A 20,430-nucleotide genomic window follows, 5' to 3' on the forward strand; every position below is an offset into this window, starting at 1 on the left:
AGGAGGGGGCCGCGGGGGATCGGAGCTCCGACAGGTACGGGGGACACCGGGGAACACCGGGGTGGGAATAGGGGGTGACCTGGCAGGGCCTGGGGAGTAGTTTTCTGTCGTATGTGTCATAGCACATGTGACAGAAACCATAGGAAAGGGGAAATGCGGCCGGCGCGCTGCTGTGCGCGCCGGTATGTGCGGCGCCATGTTAGATTTTAGGGAGGAAGGGGGGGTGGGGGGGACACTTTGGCGACACCGGGGGACCGGAGAGGACTGGGGGATGAGATTTATCTCCCATCTGACATGTTTGTTTATGCCAGATGGGAGATAAATGATTTTTTACCGGCGCGGTCATTTACTGTAACCTGATCATCGGTATACGGTGTATACCGGTCATCAGGTGAGCGGGGACCGGAAAAACCGGCCAGAATCATGATCTCCAGGGTCTCAGCTACCCCCGGCAGATGAGACCCGGAGATTTTCTGACTCTGGGGGGCGCTAGACCCTTTTTTTCCGACCGCCGTTAAAAAGCGGCGGATCGGAAGAAGTACCCTAATTTGTCGCCGTTAAAAGGCGTATCGGCGGTCGTTAAGGGGTTAAATGCAGCTAAGAGCGGTATTATTAGAGAATACAAGATCTCTAAGGCTGCAATCACTGCCTACAGGCCTCTAATACACTATCCCTACTCCAGCAGCTTGCCCTACAGTAAATGCAGAATAAGAATGGTATTCGTATAATTTCAATTAGCCCTGCAAAGGACTGCTGGTTTAATGTTGCACGAGCAGGTCCTGTAACGCTATAAATACGCTGTCCCTTCTCCAGAAGAACCTCTGCCTTCACCATTTCCAGGTACAGTGAGCATGGCGTCACTGGGGCTTATATAGACCCGATGACACTATGTGGCCGGCCAATCACAGTAATGTCAGTAGCCAACATGGCTATAGCATTACCATGATTGGCAGGCAATCCCCTCATGTTTAGTGGCTGAGAAAAAGGCGCAAAACATGTGAAGGCTGGGACCCAAGCATGGCGCCAGAGTACCAGAATACTTGATTGAGTATTGAGCGTCTCAAGCACCCCGATGCTTGGCCTAGTACCGAGCACGCTCACCCATCACTAGTGATAAGTTACAGGAGGGAAACCACCTATTTACCCCCTTTAGGTGGAACGCTAGATTGAATATTGGTGATGGCAGGAGAAGGCTTTCATCTGGGCGGCCATTGTTCCCGTGTTATTTGCAGAGGAGGTACTTCATCTTCAGTGCCCACCACAGGAAAATTTACACAAGCCCAATTAGTGTCTTAGAAATAATTTATTACCAGCAGGACGAGAGATTGTCTGTCAGCAGTAACGATTATAAAAAATGAAAATTTACAAAAGATTGTGAGACGCTCACAAAGAAATTTATCGTGAATGGCTTCTCAGATATGAGAGAAGAAGTCAGACCGGGTGCAGAGGACGTGATGTCACCCACCCCGACGATATGCATAGGGGGAAGCATTTAGTATTGAGTTCAGCAAGTCCTTCATCTCGAAGACCAGGACTGGCATCATGGCCCATAATGAATCCAGTCATCCTCTTCCATGGAGCTCAACGTCATCTCGACATCCTTTAGGATTCATTTACAAGACCGAGGGAACACCGATGAGTGCCAGTATCTCCTACCTCCAATCAGATTCTCATGGAGAAGCCAGATATCAGCCCCACCCCTGAGGAGCAAACCTCACATGTAACAGAACATATTCCACAAGATGTTGGATATCCACTCCAGGATGTTGACAAGAAAATGGTAACAAAAGGGTCAAAAATGTTCTCCTCTGGAGTGGTGGAAGGTATCAGAAAAAAGGATTCGTCACAAGGAAATGAACAATCAACATCAACCGATGGAAGAGCTTTCGTTATTGGTTACACAGCGTCCACTTGGACAGCACCAATCATCAGGTGCATTGTCAGAATTATGGTTGGTGATAAAACAGAAGGAAAGGAACGCATGATCAATTTGGAGGCAGGTATAGAAGTTACATGATGGCAGCAAGTCTACAGTTCAGTCAGAAAGTAGGCAGTCAGCCAGTACACCGGCAGCATGGCCAGTGTGACCAGGACCATCGATACACTGTTATAAGGATGAAATACGCCGTCTGCTCCAGTACAGCCGCCCTCAATGTCGGGATCTGGAGTCTGGTCAATGGTGAAGTCGTCAACCTGAGCGTCCGGCACTATGCTGTTAATCCAACCAATGTAGGGAACGGTGTCAATGTAGACGCCGGGCCGGTTTTCCGCTCCACACTCATCGCCCCAGCTCACCACTCCGGCTTGGTACCAGTTATTGTTTGTGTAACAGCAAAGAGGGCCCCCAGAGTCACCCTGGAAAAAAAAAAGACATTGTGATGGAGCGCGGGCAGGTAATAAAAGATGAAAGCCCTAGGTGACCTATGAATATGACAATATCGAAAAGAGCTACCATTAATAACTGGCGAGTGTGAGAGAAGCCAACATTAATCCATCAGCTTCTGTCCTCTGATGGTCACATACCTGACAGGCATCGACAGATCCATCGACTGTCCCGGCACAGATCATGTCCTGCTGTATGGATGACAGCGTCTCGGGGCTGGGGTTGATGTCATACAGACAATTGCACATCCTTCTACTGATTATCTTCACTTGCCCGACCTGAAGATTCTGAGGGTTTGGAAGAGGAACTGCAAAGACAATACACATCATCCTCAATAACCTGAACCGTACATTATAAGAGGGGTGCAGCAATAACGTCACCGTACTCACCAGATTGTCTAATGTGGCCCCAGCCCATGACCTTGCACGACATACCAGCCGGGAACTGGACGTTGGCAGCGGGCAGGCGGATGGGCTGGACAACAGCACTCAGAGTTGCCGGACTCTTTAGTTTGACCACAGCAATATCCCAGGAATAAGTACCCTCAGTGTACGCGGGGTTCTTAGTGAAGGCCTCCACCAGGATTATTTCCGCAGTGGAGTCTGTGACAGACAGCGAGGTTGTTCCAACAAGGACTTCGTAATTATCAGGTTGGTGTCCCCTGAAAGAGCACAAAAAAAGAGGAGCATCAGTGCCGGATGTCCACTGCCCCGCTACAGGGAATGACTATCATTACCCGAGTCATCAGATAATCGGTCTCAAGTTTAGGATTGGTAATAGTCGGGGGGGTTGTCCCAGTCATGTACACATGCCTCTGGACATTAACATCCGCGCTCCCGATAACTTCCCCGGCTCATATCAGTCACAGTACACAGAAGACTTACGATGGGAAGCAGTGTGCCGCGGTCAGGATGTAGCCAGGTGACAGCAAGGATCCTCCGCAGACGTGCTCATGCTGATACCGCAGGCTGACCAGGAACGGCCATTGCTGAATGTTTCCATCCTCTCCTCCGACAATGCGATTAGCCACTGCAAGGAAGATGAAATTCTGTTTAATGCTCATATACAACACCAGGCCGATGGAAGTCCCTCACTGACCGCAAAGTCATAAAGTGCAGTCTATGGCGGATGCCCCGATGGAATAGGATTCCACCCTTAATACACCTCTATCTGCAAAGCAGTTGGCCTCCAAACTAATAGCAATCAGCATAGAAAATTGATTTTTGCTTCTTAGCTCACACAGAGGATTATCTAGACTTTCTACACTGACAAATCTGCAAGACGGTTTCTCCAAGAATAAGACACACCATGAAAATAAGCCCTAACCTGATTTTACAAGATTTTTGGAGTATGCTTGAAATGTACGTCCTACTCCAAAAATAAGCCCTCGTTACAGTCAGGACCAACGTAAGGGGGGGGGGGCCTCACTGGGCACTTGCATAGGGCCCCCAAGTGTTTCCATTCCAATACTGCTTTGGGGACATCAAGGTTATGTGACCATGATGTTATGAAAGATCCTTTAATGGGGGGAATCTAGAGAAACTGAGGAGGAGGCAGGCTCGTGTATACCAGATGTGCAGTGTAAGGCGAGCTTTACACGTTGCGACATCGGTAACGATATATCGTCGGGGTAACGTCGTTAATGACGCACATCCGGCGCCGTTACCAACATCGCAGCGTGTAAACCCTAGGAGCGACGATCACTGATCGCAAAAACGTGAAAAATCGTTGATCGGTGACACGTCGCTCCATTCCATAATGTCGTTGCTGCTGCTGGTGCGATGTTGTTTGTCGTTCCTGCAGCACCACACATCGCTGTGTGTGAAGCCGCAGGAACGACAAACATCTCCTTACCTGCGTCCACCGGCACTGCGGAAGGAAGGAAGTGGGCGGGATGTTATGTCCCGCTCATCTCCAACCCTCTGCTTCTATTGGCCAGCCGCTTAGTGACGTCGCGGTGACACCGAACGCACCTCCCCCTTGAAGGAGGGATTGTTCGGCAGTCACTGTGACGTCGCCGACCAGGTATGAGCGTGTGAAGCTGCCATAGCGATAATGTTCACTAACGCAGCTATCACCGCATATCGCATGTGCGACGGGGGCGGGTACTATCGCGCTCGACATCGCTAGCGATGTTGCAGTGTGTAAAGTAACCCTAAGTGTATATATACAAATGTGTATGTGCAGTGTGTGTGGGTATATACATAAACACTGGAGCTCAAAATTAGAGAACACAGTTTCCTAAATGTTGCGCTCCTTGTGTCGTCCTCTGTGATTATATCCTAACATGAGGAATCTCGCAGGATTTTCCGCTTAATTTATAAATTGAATTTATTGAAAAGCAAATAATAAAAATGTAAGTGAGATAAATGTAAGAGACGGATCATAATTAGAGAACACTGTCAGACCCCTGCAAGTTATTGGTGTTAATCTGCACCTGGTGGCAATTCCCTTCATTATCTGACAAACCCTATGTAACTGGCTCCTAACTTTCTAGTCTGCACTGACTTTGCCATTCCAAAGTGACTGAAACCCTTCGGCAGCGAAATGTCCAGATGAAGGCCAAAGGGGTCACCCTATCAGCCATAGCAAGAGAAGTTTGTCGTTCCAAGTCTGTGATATTGCGAATACTGCATCCTTACAACACCATAAACTCTTTCAAGTCGCCCTCGAAAGACAAATGCCAGAGAGGACAGGATAATGTGGACACTCTCCATGGGTAATAGTTTCATCACTGCAGCTGAAATTGCCGGCAGTTCAGCACTGAACAGGGTAAGGATCTGTCTCGTCATACAGTGTCACGGCGTGTAAGAGCATTTGGACTGAAAGCCGACTATACAGTGATCAAACCTCTCATTAGCAGAAAGAATCACAAGGCTGGACTCACCTTTGGTGAGGAGCATGTTGGTGGACAGAGGAGAAGTGGCCACAGGTCATTTTACTGATGAAAGCAAGTGTGATTTATTTGGGTCTGATGGGAAACATTATGTTCATCAACAAACTGGGGAAAGACTGAACCCAAAGTGTGTTAAGAAGTCAGTGACAGGCGGTGGAGGAAGGGTCATGGTTTGAGGAATGTTTTCTGCAGCAGGAGTTGGACCTCTCATACAGGTACATGGCAGAGTGAATGCAAGTGTGGATCAGAACCTTCTTCACAACACGAGGCTGCTTACTTGTGTTCATCACTCAATCAGCAGCAATTTCCATGCATCACAATGCCCCCTGTCACACAGCACAATGGGCAAAGCAGCTCCTTTAAACCATGAAATGGCCACAGTCCTGATCTAAACCCGATAGAAAACCTCTGGAAAATCCTTGGTGACAAAGTTATGGCCAAGAAACCACAACAGTCAAAGAACTGTGGAAGACACTGGAAGAAAAGTGGGCCAAAATCCCCCCAGAGCAGTGTGAGAGACTAGTGCTGTCCTGTGGCCGCAGATGTGCTGAAGTCATTCACAGCGACGGCCGGTGCACGTCCTACTAATTGTGACTGTTGTCACCCGCAGAACATTTACTGATCATCTCTCTACAGTCATTGCTGCTCTCTAACTATCAGCATCACGTTTTGGGCAAAATAAAGGTTTTATGCTGATAAACTTTGACCTGTAAAACCCTGCTCTAGTGGCACAGTGCGCCCCTTACCCTGCTCTAGTGGCACGGTGCGCCCCTTACCCTGCTCTAGTGGCACGGTGCGCCCCTTACCCTGCTCTAGTGGCACGGTGGGCCCCTTACCCTGCTCTAGTGGCACGGTGGGCCCCTTACCCTGCTCTAGTGGCACGGTGGGCCCCTTACCCTGCTCTAGTGGCACGGTGGGCCCCTTACCCTGCTCTAGTGGCACGGTGGGCCCCTTACCCTGCTCTAGTGGCACGGTGGGCCCCTTACCCTGCTCTAGTGGCACGGTGCGCCCCTTACCCTGCTCTAGTGACACGGTGCGCCCCTTACCCTGCTCTCGTGGCACGGTGCGCCCCTTACCCTGCTCTCGTGGCACGGTGCGCCCCTTACCCTGCTCTAGTGGCACGGTGCGCCCCTTACCCTGCTCTAGTGGCACGGTGCGCCCCTTACCCTGCTCTAGTGGCACGGTGCGCCCCTTACCCTGCTCTAGTGGCACGGTGCGCCCCTTACCCTGCTCTAGTGGCACGGTGCGCCCCTTACCCTGCTCTAGTGGCACGGTGCGCCCCTTACCCTGCTCTAGTGGCACGGTGGGCCCCTTACCCTGCTCTAGTGGCACGGTGGGCCCCTTACCCTGCTCTAGTGGCACGGTGGGCCCCTTACCCTGCTCTAGTGGCACGGTGGGCCCCTTACCCTGCTCTAGTGGCACGGTGGGCCCCTTACCCTGCTCTAGTGGCACGGTGGGCCCCTTACCCTGCTCTAGTGGCACGGTGGGCCCCTTACCCTGCTCTAGTGGCACGGTGGGCCCCTTACCCTGCTCTAGTGGCACGGTGGGCCCCTTACCCTGCTCTAGTGGCACGGTGGGCCCCTTACCCTGCTCTAGTGGCACGGTGGGCCCCTTACCCTGCTCTAGTGGCACGGTGGGCCCCTTACCCTGCTCTAGTGGCACGGTGCGCCCCTTACCCTGCTCTAGTGTCACGGTGCGCCCCTTACCCTGCTCTAGTGTCACGGTGCGCCCCTTACCCTGCTCTAGTGGCACGGTGCGCCCCTTACCCTGCTCTAGTGGCACGGTGCGCCCCTTACCCTGCTCTAGTGGCACGGTGGGCCCCTTACCCTGCTCTAGTGGCACGGTGGGCCCCTTACCCTGCTCTAGTGGCACGGTGGGCCCCTTACCCTGCTCTAGTGGCACGGTGGGCCCCTTACCCTGCTCTAGTGGCACGGTGGGCCCCTTACCCTGCTCTAGTGGCACGGTGGGCCCCTTACCCTGCTCTAGTGGCACGGTGGGCCCCTTACCCTGCTCTAGTGGCACGGTGGGCCCCTTACCCTGCTCTAGTGGCACGGTGGGCCCCTTACCCTGCTCTAGTGGCACGGTGGGCCCCTTACCCTGCTCTAGTGGCACGGTGGGCCCCTTACCCTGCTCTAGTGGCACGGTGGGCCCCTTACCCTGCTCTAGTGGCACGGTGGGCCCCTTACCCTGCTCTAGTGGCACGGTGGGCCCCTTACCCTGCTCTAGTGGCACGGTGGGCCCCTTACCCTGCTCTAGTGGCACGGTGCGCCCCTTACCCTGCTCTAGTGGCACGGTGCGCCCCTTACCCTGCTCTAGTGGCACGGTGCGCCCCTTACCCTGCTCTAGTGGCACGGTGCGCCCCTTACCCTGCTCTAGTGGCACGGTGCGCCCCTTACCCTGCTCTAGTGGCACGGTGCGCCCCTTACCCTGCTCTAGTGGCACGGTGCGCCCCTTACCCTGCTCTAGTGGCACGGTGCGCCCCTTACCCTGCTCTAGTGGCACGGTGCGCCCCTTACCCTGCTCTAGTGGCACGGTGCGCCCCTTACCCTGCTCTAGTGGCACGGTGCGCCCCTTACCCTGCTCTAGTGGCACGGTGCGCCCCTTACCCTGCTCTAGTGGCACGGTGCGCCCCTTACCCTGCTCTAGTGGCACGGTGCGCCCCTTACCCTGCTCTAGTGGCACGGTGCGCCCCTTACCCTGCTCTAGTGGCACGGTGCGCCCCTTACCCTGCTCTAGTGGCACGGTGCGCCCCTTACCCTGCTCTAGTGGCACGGTGCGCCCCTTACCCTGCTCTAGTGGCACGGTGCGCCCCTTACCCTGCTCTAGTGGCACGGTGCGCCCCTTACCCTGCTCTAGTGGCACGGTGCGCCCCTTACCCTGCTCTAGTGGCACGGTGCGCCCCTTACCCTGCTCTAGTGGCACGGTGCGCCCCTTACCCTGCTCTAGTGGCACGGTGCGCCCCTTACCCTGCTCTAGTGGCACGGTGCGCCCCTTACCCTGCTCTAGTGGCACGGTGCACCCCTTACCCTGCTCTAGTGGCACGGTGCGCCCCTTACCCTGCTCTAGTGGCACGGTGCGCCCCTTACCCTGCTCTAGTGGCACGGTGCGCCCCTTACCCTGCTCTAGTGGCACGGTGCGAACCTTACCCTGCTCTAGTGGCACGGTGCGCCCCTTACCCTGCTCTAGTGGCACGGTGCGCCCCTTACCCTGCTCTAGTGGCACGGTGCGCCCCTTACCCTGCTCTAGTGGCACGGTGCGCCCCTTACCCTGCTCTAGTGGCACGGTGCGCCCCTTACCCTGCTCTAGTGGCACGGTGCGCCCCTTACCCTGCTCTAGTGGCACGGTGCGCCCCTTACCCTGCTCTAGTGGCACGGTGCGCCCCTTACCCTGCTCTAGTGGCACGGTGCGCCCCTTACCCTGCTCTAGTGGCACGGTGCGCCCCTTACCCTGCTCTAGTGGCACGGTGCGCCCCTTACCCTGCTCTAGTGGCACGGTGCGCCCCTTACCCTGCTCTAGTGGCACGGTGCACCCCTTACCCTGCTCTAGTGGCACGGTGCACCCCTTACCCTGCTCTAGTGGCACGGTGCACCCCTTACCCTGCTCTAGTGGCACGGTGCACCCCTTACCCTGCTCTAGTGGCACGGTGCGCCCCTTACCCTGCTCTAGTGGCACGGTGCACCCCTTACCCTGCTCTAGTGGCACGGTGCACCCCTTACCCTGCTCTAGTGGCATGGTGCACCCCTCACAAAAAACCTGCAAAAGGTTCATCAATGGAGATTAAATTATTTCTGAGAAAAGCAAGTGATCATTCATTGTTCTCTAATGTTCATCTCCAGTGTACATGTGCAGTGTGCGCCTCTACATGTGCAGTGTGCGCCTCTACATGTGCAGTGTGCGCCTCTACATGTGCAGTGTGCGCCTCTACATGTGCAGTGTGCGCATCTACATGTGCAGGGTGCGCATCTACATGTGCAGGGTGCGCATCTACATGTGCAGGGTGCGCATCTACATGTGCAGTGTGCGCATCTACATGTGCAGTGTGCTCCTCTACATGTGCAGGGTGCGCCTCTACATGTGCAGTGTGCGCCTCTACATGTGCAGTGTGCGCCTCTACATGTGCAGTGTGCGCCTCTACATGTGCAGTGTGCGCCTCTACATGTGCAGTGTGCGCCTCAACATGTGCAGTGTGCGCCTCAACATGTGCAGTGTGCGCCTCAACATGTGCAGTGTGCGCCTCTACATCTGCAGTGTGCGCCTCTACATCTGCAGTGTGCGCCTCTACATGTGCAGTGTGTGTACATAAATGATTAAATTTGAAGAAATGGATTGTTGTTCGTGCAAAAAAAAAAAATAAATAAATAAAATCTCCTGACAATAAGGCCTAGAGCGTCTTTCGGATAAAAGAAATTGACACGAACCACCGGGGGGGTCACTCAGAAATCCCCCGCGCTGGCTACCAGTACGTCACAATCGGGGGGTAACAAGTGGGGGTCACCCCTCCTTTATACCTCCCGACCGACAGACAGAGCACGTGACGCGCTCTCTAGCGCCCCTCTTATAGTCAGGCCAATTATGGAATTGCCCGACAATAAGCAAGGAGGCCGCTATACTACTTATGCCGATTATTGAAGGGTCCCCGGTGAGAGTAGGGTATATATTCCCCCGACCTCCGCGGGCGGAATATATAAAATCTCCCCGAATCTCACTGGCCTCCCCACAATAATCCTTGGCACAACTCGCTGCCACCAACCGCTTCACGGTAACTATTAGCCGAACACACAGACGTGGGATTCAAGATCGAGATAACAGAACAGCCCAAGATTAATTATATAATTTAATCAGCCTAAAGCACACTAGAAACTACAATATATACAATAGGGAATCTACAGAATATACATATGTCAGAGTACAGTTACAGATAAAGCATGGTTTACAAACAGGTATGCAATTCAATCAGTTACCTTGTGCGTCTGGCCACAGGGGGGCGCTGTAGACCAGGTTTCTAGGAACTCCCACAGATGTTTCCTGCACGTGACCCCCAGCGAAAGAACCTTGGAAAATGGCCGAAGTAGGGTTATCAACCTGGGCAAATCCAGGTCCCCTCCTACCTTAGTGACCTCAGAGGGAGCACTGCTCCACCCCTGGCTGGAGTTATGGACAATCCACAACATGGAATATGGGCCATAACTTTGCCTGGGAGCGTCGTAGGCGGACGCCAATGCTCTCATTGTGATAGTTATGAATTTAGCCACAGAACGAGGGGACTCATGACCTGTCTGCCAGTTCCCCATTGGCTGATATCACGCCTGGGGCATTTCCCAATGTCCTGCTCCCATAAAAAGGGTGTGCCAGCATCGTCCGCATGCGGAGACACCATTTTTATGGTTGCCATATTTATCGGAAATATGGCTTGCGAGATATGAACCATTTTTTACTGGAGTCGTTCTGTCTGGCTAGTTCCATAGCCTTGCTAATTAGCTAGCAGCCCCCACTACAGGGTCACGGCAGGGAGTCATCCTGTGTCCATTGTCCCCAAGCCACCTAATTTCCATATCACAGGACATGGCCATGGAGGTGTAAGTGGAACACTGAGAACAAGAAGGGAGGGGGCACTGCCAGGGAGTGATGAGGGATTATGACTGGAGTCATAATTCATCTTCATATCCCGGGATTTGCCTCACAGAAATGATATAAGACCCTGTTATATTTTCGGGGAATCACGGTGATCATGAATGTTCCCATTACTCAGAGCAGGGGTCCTAAATTGCAAACTTGAAACAAAGTTGCAGAACGTTTCGTTATACAAGACCCCAAACTTCTGTTTAATAAAAGATGTTCTGCAGCAGCCGTGATAAGTCACTCCTTCTGTATCGCCCCGAGCCCCCAGAGGACCCTCATATTCCCTTATTTATGGTCATCTCGGGCATCACACGTCTTCGTCTCATTTACGTACCTTGTCCGAGCGCCAAGTTCACGGCTGAAAGAGAAAAGAGAGAAATGGTCACAACAAAGAATCCCAAAGAAAAAACGCACCTGCAATCAATATGGCCGCTGTTCTATGTTACGCACATCACTCAGCGGCAATTCTGTCTCAATGATACGTGAATGACGGTCTAGGTGGCGACCAGTGTGGAGGAGGACATGTTGGCTGCGGTTGGTGTGATCCGCAGCAGTGTCATGTGATCATGAGGCGGCGAAACGCTCGGAGGACACGACAGGCACAACGTCCTCGTGAACTGATCATTACTGAACACCAGCCCGTCCTGATGAAGAACATGCGGCAGCCGCTGCCAAATCCTCACAGAGCAGCCATTGTCCACGGCCGCCCAGAGTCAGGAGGGCGGATGTAAAGGTCCCATCATCTGCAGCTTTCCATTGTGCGGCAACTGTATTGTCACCGCTCCCCCCTGTAAATCCTCTGAACCACAACTAGACCATATGGGCAGATGGGAAACATCTGCCCCTGTGTGGAAGATCAGCCCTGCAGGAAGCTAGGAAACATGGGAGACAACCCCTGAGGGAGCCGTAATGGCGGCGATACGGAGCACTGCTCTGACACAATCTGGACTCAGTGGTGCCCCCTCTGTGCCCCTGACTGGCTGGTGTAACTACAGGGAGGAGTGTGAGCTTTTCTCCTTGAAGGACGACTGCTGTGCACTCACAACTAATTCGTTATCTGGACGTTTCGCCAGAACAAACCTCATCAGTGTCACAAGGATTTATCCGGTAACCCTTAGTGCTCTTATTAGTGCCTATTACAATACCCCTTTCATGGCCACCTTAAAATAACCCCCAAAATGCTACACACACAGTATATACCATGACTCTCAAATCACCCCCACACACAATTTGCACATACAGCATGATGTCCCCACAGTACATTCCCCCCCACACACAGTGTGATGTCCCCACAGTACATTCCCCCACACACAGTATGATGTCCCCACAGTACATTCCCCCCACACACAGTATGATGTCCCCACAGTACATTCCCCCACACACAGTATGATGTCCCCACAGTACATTCCTCCCACACACAGTATGATGTCCTCACAGTACATTCCCCCCACAGACAGTATGATGTCCTCACAGTACATTCCCCCCCACACACAGTATGATGTCCTCACAGTACATTCCCCCCCACACACAGTATGATGTCCTCACAGTACATTCCCCCCCACACACAGTATGATGTCCTCACAGTACATTCTCCCCACACACAGTATAATGTCCTCACAGTACATTCCCCCCACACACAGTATAATGTCCTCACAGTACATTCCCCCCACACACAGTATAATGTCCTCACAGTACATTCCCCCCACACACAGTATAATGTCCTCACAGTACATTCTCCCCACACACAGTATGATGTCCTCACAGTACATTCCCCCACACACAGTATAATGTCCTCACAGTACATTCCCCCCACACACAGTATAATGTCCTCACAGTACATTCTCCCCACACACAGTATGATGTCCTCACAGTACATTCTCCCCACACACAGTATGATGTCCTCACAGTACATTCTCCCCACACACAGTATAATGTCCCCACAGTACATTCCCCCCACACACAGTGTGATGTCCTCACAGTACATTCCCCCCCACACACAGTATAATGTCCCCACAGTACATTCCCCCACACACAGTATAATGTCCTCACAGTACATTCCCCCCACACACAGTATAATGTCCTCACAGTACATTCCCCCCACACACAGTATAATGTCCTCACAGTACATTCCCCCCACACACAGTATAATGTCCTCACAGTACATTCTCCCCACACACAGTATGATGTCCCCACAGTACATTCCCCCCACACACAGTATAATGTCCCCACAGTACATTCCGCCCACACACAGTATAATGTCCCCACAGTACATTCCGCCCACACACAGTATGATGTCCCCACAGTACATTCCCCCCACACACAGTATGATGTCCCCACAGTACATTCCCCCCCACACACAGTATGATGTCCCCACAGTACATTCCCCCCACACACAGTATGATGTCCCCACAGTACATTCCCCCCCACACACAGTATAATGTCCCCACAGTACATTCCCCCACACACAGTATGACGTCCTCACAGTACATTCCCCCACACACAGTATGATGTCCTCACAGTACATTCCCCCCACACACAGTATGATGTCCCCACAGTACATTCCCCCCACACACAGTATGATGTCCCCACAGTACATTCCCCCCACACACAGTATAATGTCCTCACAGTACATTCCCCCCACACACACAGTATGATGTCCTCACAGTACATTCCCCCCACACAGACAGTATGATGTCCTAACAGTACATTCCCCCCACACACACAGTATGATGTCCTCACAGTACATTCCCCCCACACACAGTATAATGTCCTCACAGTACATTCCCCCCACACACAGTATGATATCCTCACAGTACATTCCCTCCACACACACAATGATGTCCCCCAGTACATTCCCCCCCACACAGTATGATGACCCCACAGTACATTCCCCCACACACAGTATGATGTCCCCACAGTACATTCCCCCACACACAGTATGATGACCCCCCACAAGCCTCCAAGTAGGATGACCATCAGAAACCCGCTTCTACCACCTTTTTTGAGTATACTAATCCTTGTAGACCCCCAAAGAGTATGATGTTCCCCTCCCCCACAGCCACCCACATCCTGTGTTATATTCCAGAGCTGCACTCACTATTCTGCTTGTGGATTCACTGGCTACACACATTAGATTACCAATTCAGAGTTACCTTCTGTATTACGCTATGTGTGCACATTGAGTTTTTGGTTGCAGAAATTTCTAGAAAACAGCAAATGTGTTCAATGCCACTTATGATATAAATATCAAAAAGCAAATAAGAGGCTAAAACATAACTTTTAATAAAATACATTACTGTATATCCTTAGATTGTGAGCTGGGATGCAAGACCTCTGTCCCTCTGTTGGACGATATCCCCTGATGTGTCTATATCGATGAAACGCGTCGGGGTGCTATTAGGGATAGTACAGAGGTTTACATTATAGCTAGTTGTGGTCTGCCCTTGTTAGGGCGGACGTGCGGGGTAACAGTCGAGGATATCCACCATCAGGACTAGGGTTAGTGACGCCATGGCAACTCTAGGACTCCTAGGAGAGAGAAACTGATTTACCCGGCGGACCACCTAATTGGTGACACCACTCCAATCTTTTCTATATCAACTCTACTATCAATGCTTTATGTACAATTGAACTGTTGACCGCTGTCAATAATCTATAATATTTATATATTTTGTGTTTTTCTACTAAGTTTGTCATGTACAGTGTGTCCAATCATACTGAATTGATGAGGCCCTACAACTTTGTAATTCACTTTTTTTCTCTATCTCGTTCCGGTTTCGAGATAAAAATCCTAACTCCATTCTTGTCCACAAGGTGGCGCTATAGGTGGTTTCATTGTGTAGCGCATGGCTACTTTACTATACCTAGACACCACTTCTATGCCTCTAGCTGCCGCTGTTCTCAAGTTAATGGCAGTGGACAGGATATGGGGGGACACACTGTATATAGGTGCGGTGTATACAGGATATGGGTGGGCACGCTGTATAGAGGTGCGGTGTATACAGGATACGGGCGGACACACTGTATATAGGTGCAGTGTAGACAGGATTTGGGTGGACACGCTGTATATAGGTGCGGTGTATACAGGATATGGGTGGGCACGCTGTATAGAGGTGCGGTGTATACAGGATACGGGCGGACACACTGTATATAGGTGCGGTGTATACAGGATATGGGTGGACACACTGTATATAGGAGCGGTGTATAGAGGATATGGGTGGACGCACTGTATATAGGTGCGGTGTATACAGGATATGGGGGGACATACTGTATATAGGTGCGGTGTATACAGGATATGGGTGGACACACTGTATAAAGGTGCAGTGTATACAGGATATGGGTGGACACACTGTATATAGGTGCGGTGTATACAGGATACGGGTGGACACACTGTATATAGGTGCGGTGTATACAGGATATGGGGGGACACACTGTATAAAGGTGCGGTGTATACAGGATATGGGTGGACACACTGTATATAGGTGTGGTGTATAGAGGATATGGGTGGACACACTGTATAGAGGTGCGGTGTATACAGGATATGGGTGGACACACTGTATATAGGTGCGGTGTATACAGGATATGGGTGGACACGCTGTATATAGGTGCGGTGTATACAGGATATGGGTGGACACACTGTATATAGGAGCGGTGTATAGAGGATATGGGTGGACGCACTGTATATAGGTGCGGTGTATACAGGATATGGGGGGACACACTGTATAAAGGTGCGGTGTATACAGGATATGGGTGGACACACTGTATAAAGGTGCGGTGTATACAGGATATGGGTGGACACACTGTATATAGGTGTGGTGTATACAGGATATGGGTGGACACACTGTATATAGGTGTGGTGTATACAGGATATGGGGGGACATACTGTATATAGGTGCGGTGTATACAGGATATGGGTGGACACACTGTATAAAGGTGCAGTGTATACAGGATATGGGTGGACACACTGTATATAGGTGCGGTGTATACAGGATACGGGTGGACACACTGTATATAGGTGCGGTGTATACAGGATATGGGGGGACACACTGTATATAGGTGTGGTGTATACAGAATATGGGTGGACACGCTGTATATAGGTGCGGTGTATACAGGATATGGGTGGACACACTGTATAAAGGTGCTGTGTATACAGGATATGGGTGGACACACTGTATATAGGTGTGGTGTATAGAGGATATGGGTGGACACACTGTATATAGGAGCGGTGTATAGAGGATATGGGTGGACGCACTGTATATAGGTGCGGTGTATACAGGATATGGGGGGACACACTGTATAAAGGTGCGGTGTATACAGGATATGGGTGGACACGCTGTATATAGGTGCGGTGTATACAGGATATGGGTGGACACACTGTATATAGGTGTGGTGTATACAGGATATGGGTGGACACACTGTATATAGGTGCGGTGTATACACAATATGGGTGGACACACTGTATATAGGACCGCTGTCCGGATAACACGTGGAAACACAATCTGTATATATTTTTGTTTGTTTGTTATATTTGTGGCATCCCTGCGGGGCCCTCTCTCGTGTGGCGTGGCCTACGCCTTATATCCTGATAGCAGTCGGGGATGCTTATGGTTACATTGGCCTACGTACTGGGTCTTTTACACACTTTTATTAACAGTTATTTTTTAGCCTCTCATTTGCTTTTTGATATTGCAGACATTTCTGCACAATTTTTGCAGCTGCTGGCAGGTAAAACTGTGTTTGTTGCATATTTTCCAATGCATTTTTCATGCATTCTGGGGTGGAAAAACGCTGAAAGAATTGACACGCTGCATATTTTTGCACCAACTCTACAAGGGGGAAAAAAAAAAAAAAAAAGAAAAAAGAAGAGATGTGCACAAAACACCAAGAATCTCATTAACTCTGCTGGCAAAAAGATTTTCATGCAGTTTTGTGATAAAACTGTACTCAAAAACGCATTAAAAAAATGCAATAAAGACGCACATACCCTTATACTCCAGAGCTGCACTCACTATTCTGCTGGTGCAGTCACTGTGTATCCTGAGTTACCTCCTGTATTATACTCCAGAGCTGCACTCACTATTCTGCTGGTGCAGTCAGTAATATAATGTATGTACACAGTGACTGCAGCAGCAGAATAGTGAGTGCAGCTCTGGGGTATAATACAGGAGGTAACTCAGGGTCAGTAATGTATGTACACAGTGACTGCACCAGCAGAATAGTGAGTGCAGCTCTGGAGTATAATACAGGAGGTAACTCAGGATCAGTAATGTAATGTATGTACACAGTGACTGCACCAGCAGAATAGTGAGTGCAGCTCTGGGGTATAATACAGGAGGTAACTCAGGATCAGTAATGTAATGTATGTACACAGTGACTGCACCAGCAGAATAGTGAGTGCAGCTCTGGGGTATAATACAGGAGGTAACTCAGGGTCAGTAATGTAATGTGTGTGCACAGTGACTGCACCAGCAGAATAGTGAGTGCAGCTCTGGGGTATAATACAGGAGGTAACTCAGGGTCAGTAATGTAATGTATGTACACAGTGACTGCACCAGCAGAATAGTGAGTGCAGCTCTGGAGTATAATACAGGAGGTAACTCAGGGTCAGTAATGTATGTACACAGTGACTGCACCAGCAGAATAGTGAGTGCAGCTCTGGAGTATAATACAGGAGGTAACTCAGGGTCAGTAATGTATGTACACAGTGACTGCACCAGCAGAATAGTGAGTGCAGCTCTGGAGTATAATACAGGAGGTAACTCAGGATCTGTAATGTAATGTATGTACACAGTGACTGCACCAGCAGAATAGTGAGTGCAGCTCTGCGGTATAATACAGGAGGTAACTCAGGATCAGTAATGTAATGTATGTACACAGTGACTGCACCAGCAGAATAGTGAGTGCAGCTCTGGAGTATAATACAGGAGGTAACTCAGGGTCAGTAATGTATGTACACAGTGACTGCACCAGCAGAATAGTGAGTGCAGCTCTGGAGTATAATACAGGAGGTAACTCAGGATCAGTAATGTAATGCATGTGCACAGTGACTGCACCAGCAGAATAGTGAGTGCAGCTCTGGTTTATAATACAGGAGGTAACTCAGGATCAGTAATGTATGTGCACAGTGACTGCACCAGCAGAATAGTGAGTGCAGCTCTGGAGTATAATACAGGAGGTAACTCAGGGTCAGTAATGTATGTACACAGTGACTGCACCAGCAGAATAGTGAGTGCAGCTCTGGAGTATAATACAGGAGGTAACTCAGGATCAGTAATGTAATGTATGTACACAGTGACTGCACCAGCAAAATACTGAGTGCAGCTCTGGAGTATAATACAGGAGGTAACTCAGGATCAGTAATGTAATGTATGTACACAGTGACTGCACCAGCAGAATAGTGAGTGCAGCTCTGGAGTATAATACAGGAGGTAACTCAGGATCAGTAATGTAATGTATGTACACAGTGACTGCACCAGCAGAATAGTGAGTGCAGCTCTGGAGTATAATACAGGAGGTAACTCAGGATCAGTAATGTAATGCATGTGCACAGTGACTGCACCAGCAGAATAGTGAGTGCAGCTCTGGTTTATAATACAGGAGGTAACTCAGGATCAGTAATGTATGTACACAGTGACTGCACCAGCAGAATAGTGAGTGCAGCTCTGGAGTATAATACAGGAGGTAACTCAGGATCAGTAATGTATGTACACAGTGACTGCACCAGCAGAAAAGTGAGTGCAGCTCTGGTTTATAATACAGGAGGTAACTCAGGATCAGTAATGTAATGTATGTACACAGTGACTGCACCAGCAGAATAGTGAGTGCAGCTCTGGAGTATAATACAGGAGGTAACTCAGGATCAGTAATGTATGTACACAGTGACTGCACCAGCAGAATAGTGAGTGCAGCTCTGGAGTATAATACAGGAGGTAACTCAGGATCAGTAATGTAATGTATGTACACAGTGACTGCACCAGCAGAATAGTGAGTGCAGCTCTGGAGTATAATACAGGAGGTAACTCAGGATCAGTAATGTAATATATGTGGCTCCGTCGTCAGTGGAGTTCAAGGTCGATGTATTATTAACCCGGGACAGTTTTTTCTTTAGCTATTTAATACTTTGCAGACGTTTTTGATTTCTCGCCATAAACAACAACTTCCCGCTGCTCCGTCCTCTAATCTCTTCTCCATCCTCTTCCATTACTGTATCCTCACCTATCCCCTGTAGACTGTGACCCTCGCGGGCAGGGACCTGGCTGTGTCTTGTATGGTTTATGATTATTGTACTTGTCCCTATTATGTACACCCCTGTCACATGTAAATTGATGGCACTATAATAATAATATAATTATATATATATATATATATATATATATATATATATATATATATATATACGGTCTTTTCGGTGTAACGTGTGCGGCACTTACCTCCGAGCAGTAATATCACTCGCTGGATGGCGACACCACGCTCCATCCTCAGCACACGGGGGTCCGGATATATCCCAAGATTGGCCCTCACCGTCCAGGTCCAGACCCTGCCCCAGGTGACGCGAGTCCTTATACAGGGAGGGGGCCCAGAGGTGACATAAATCCGGGGGCCACGGCTGAGTGATTGGGAATCCTATACCCGAGGGTCAATGTCCGGGGTCAGCGCAGGTGATGGCGGAGCATCCAGGCGCGGAGGTCCTGATGTCGGCTCCGTCCTCTCCGGAATGTGGACAGGTGTACGGCTGCAGTTTCACCTGAGAAGCTGAACAACCTGTTCCTGAGCTGCGCTCCTCCCCGCTCCCTGCCCCCACCCTGTGTCTCAGCCTACTGCCTGGGAAGGCTTTCCCCTATGTGCACAATGTGGATGGATTGTCAGCTCTGAGGGTGAGAACGATACCAGTGATGGAGAGGTTCTATTCAGATGTTTCTTAGTTACATCCATTTTTTTTTTTTTTAAAGTTGGATGAGAACGATCATGACCGCTGTTACTACAGATAAGCAAATCGATTATTATAACCCTGATCAGTTGCCCAATGGCCGCGGGACGGGACCCTGTGACCCCCTCCTGGCAGCCATGGCTCCGCTTCTGATTAGTCGCCTTGGTGCAGTGACATCATTGTGCGTAATGCACACTCGAATGTACGGCAGACCCGCTAATCAGGAGAGGAGCCAGGATTACAGCAGGTAAGGTAGCGGTGTGTGGGGTAAGGAGCAGTACACAGGGTAGGTAGCGGTGCGCAGGGTAAGGAGCAGTACACAGGGTAGGTAGCGGTGCGCAGGGTAAGGAGCAGTACACAGGGTAGGTAGCGGTGCGCAGGGTAAGGAGCAGTACACAGGGTAGGTAGCGGTGTGCGGGGTAAGGAGCAGTACACAGGGTAGGTAGCGGTGTGCGGGGTAAGGAGCAGTACACAGGGTAGGTAGCGGTGCGCAGGGTAAGGAGCAGTACACAGGGTAGGTAGCGGTGTGCGGGGTAAGGAGCAGTACACAGGGTAGGTAGCGGTGTGCGGGGTAAGGAGCAGTACACAGGGTAGGTAGCGGTCTGT

At 50.6% G+C, this 20,430-nt stretch overlaps 1 protein-coding gene across 1 annotated transcript; it reads right to left on the bottom strand.

The window, feature by feature from the left end:
* Window positions 1-1,284: 1,284 nt before the first annotated feature.
* On the bottom strand, window positions 1,285-19,635 carry PRSS8 (serine protease 8). Its single transcript, XM_075318637.1, has 6 exons — window positions 19,328-19,635; window positions 11,233-11,256; window positions 3,268-3,412; window positions 2,773-3,044; window positions 2,524-2,690; window positions 1,285-2,355 (listed from the first exon to the last, which is right to left on the bottom strand). The coding sequence occupies exons 1-6, from the start codon at window positions 19,371-19,373 to the stop codon at window positions 2,029-2,031; spliced, it is 981 nt and encodes a 326-aa protein (XP_075174752.1). The 5' UTR covers window positions 19,374-19,635; the 3' UTR covers window positions 1,285-2,028.
* Window positions 19,636-20,430: the final 795 nt, after the last annotated feature.

Source organism: Anomaloglossus baeobatrachus, chromosome 7 (genome assembly GCF_048569485.1).
Source record: "Anomaloglossus baeobatrachus isolate aAnoBae1 chromosome 7, aAnoBae1.hap1, whole genome shotgun sequence".
Taxonomy (NCBI): Eukaryota; Metazoa; Chordata; class Amphibia; order Anura; family Aromobatidae; genus Anomaloglossus; species Anomaloglossus baeobatrachus.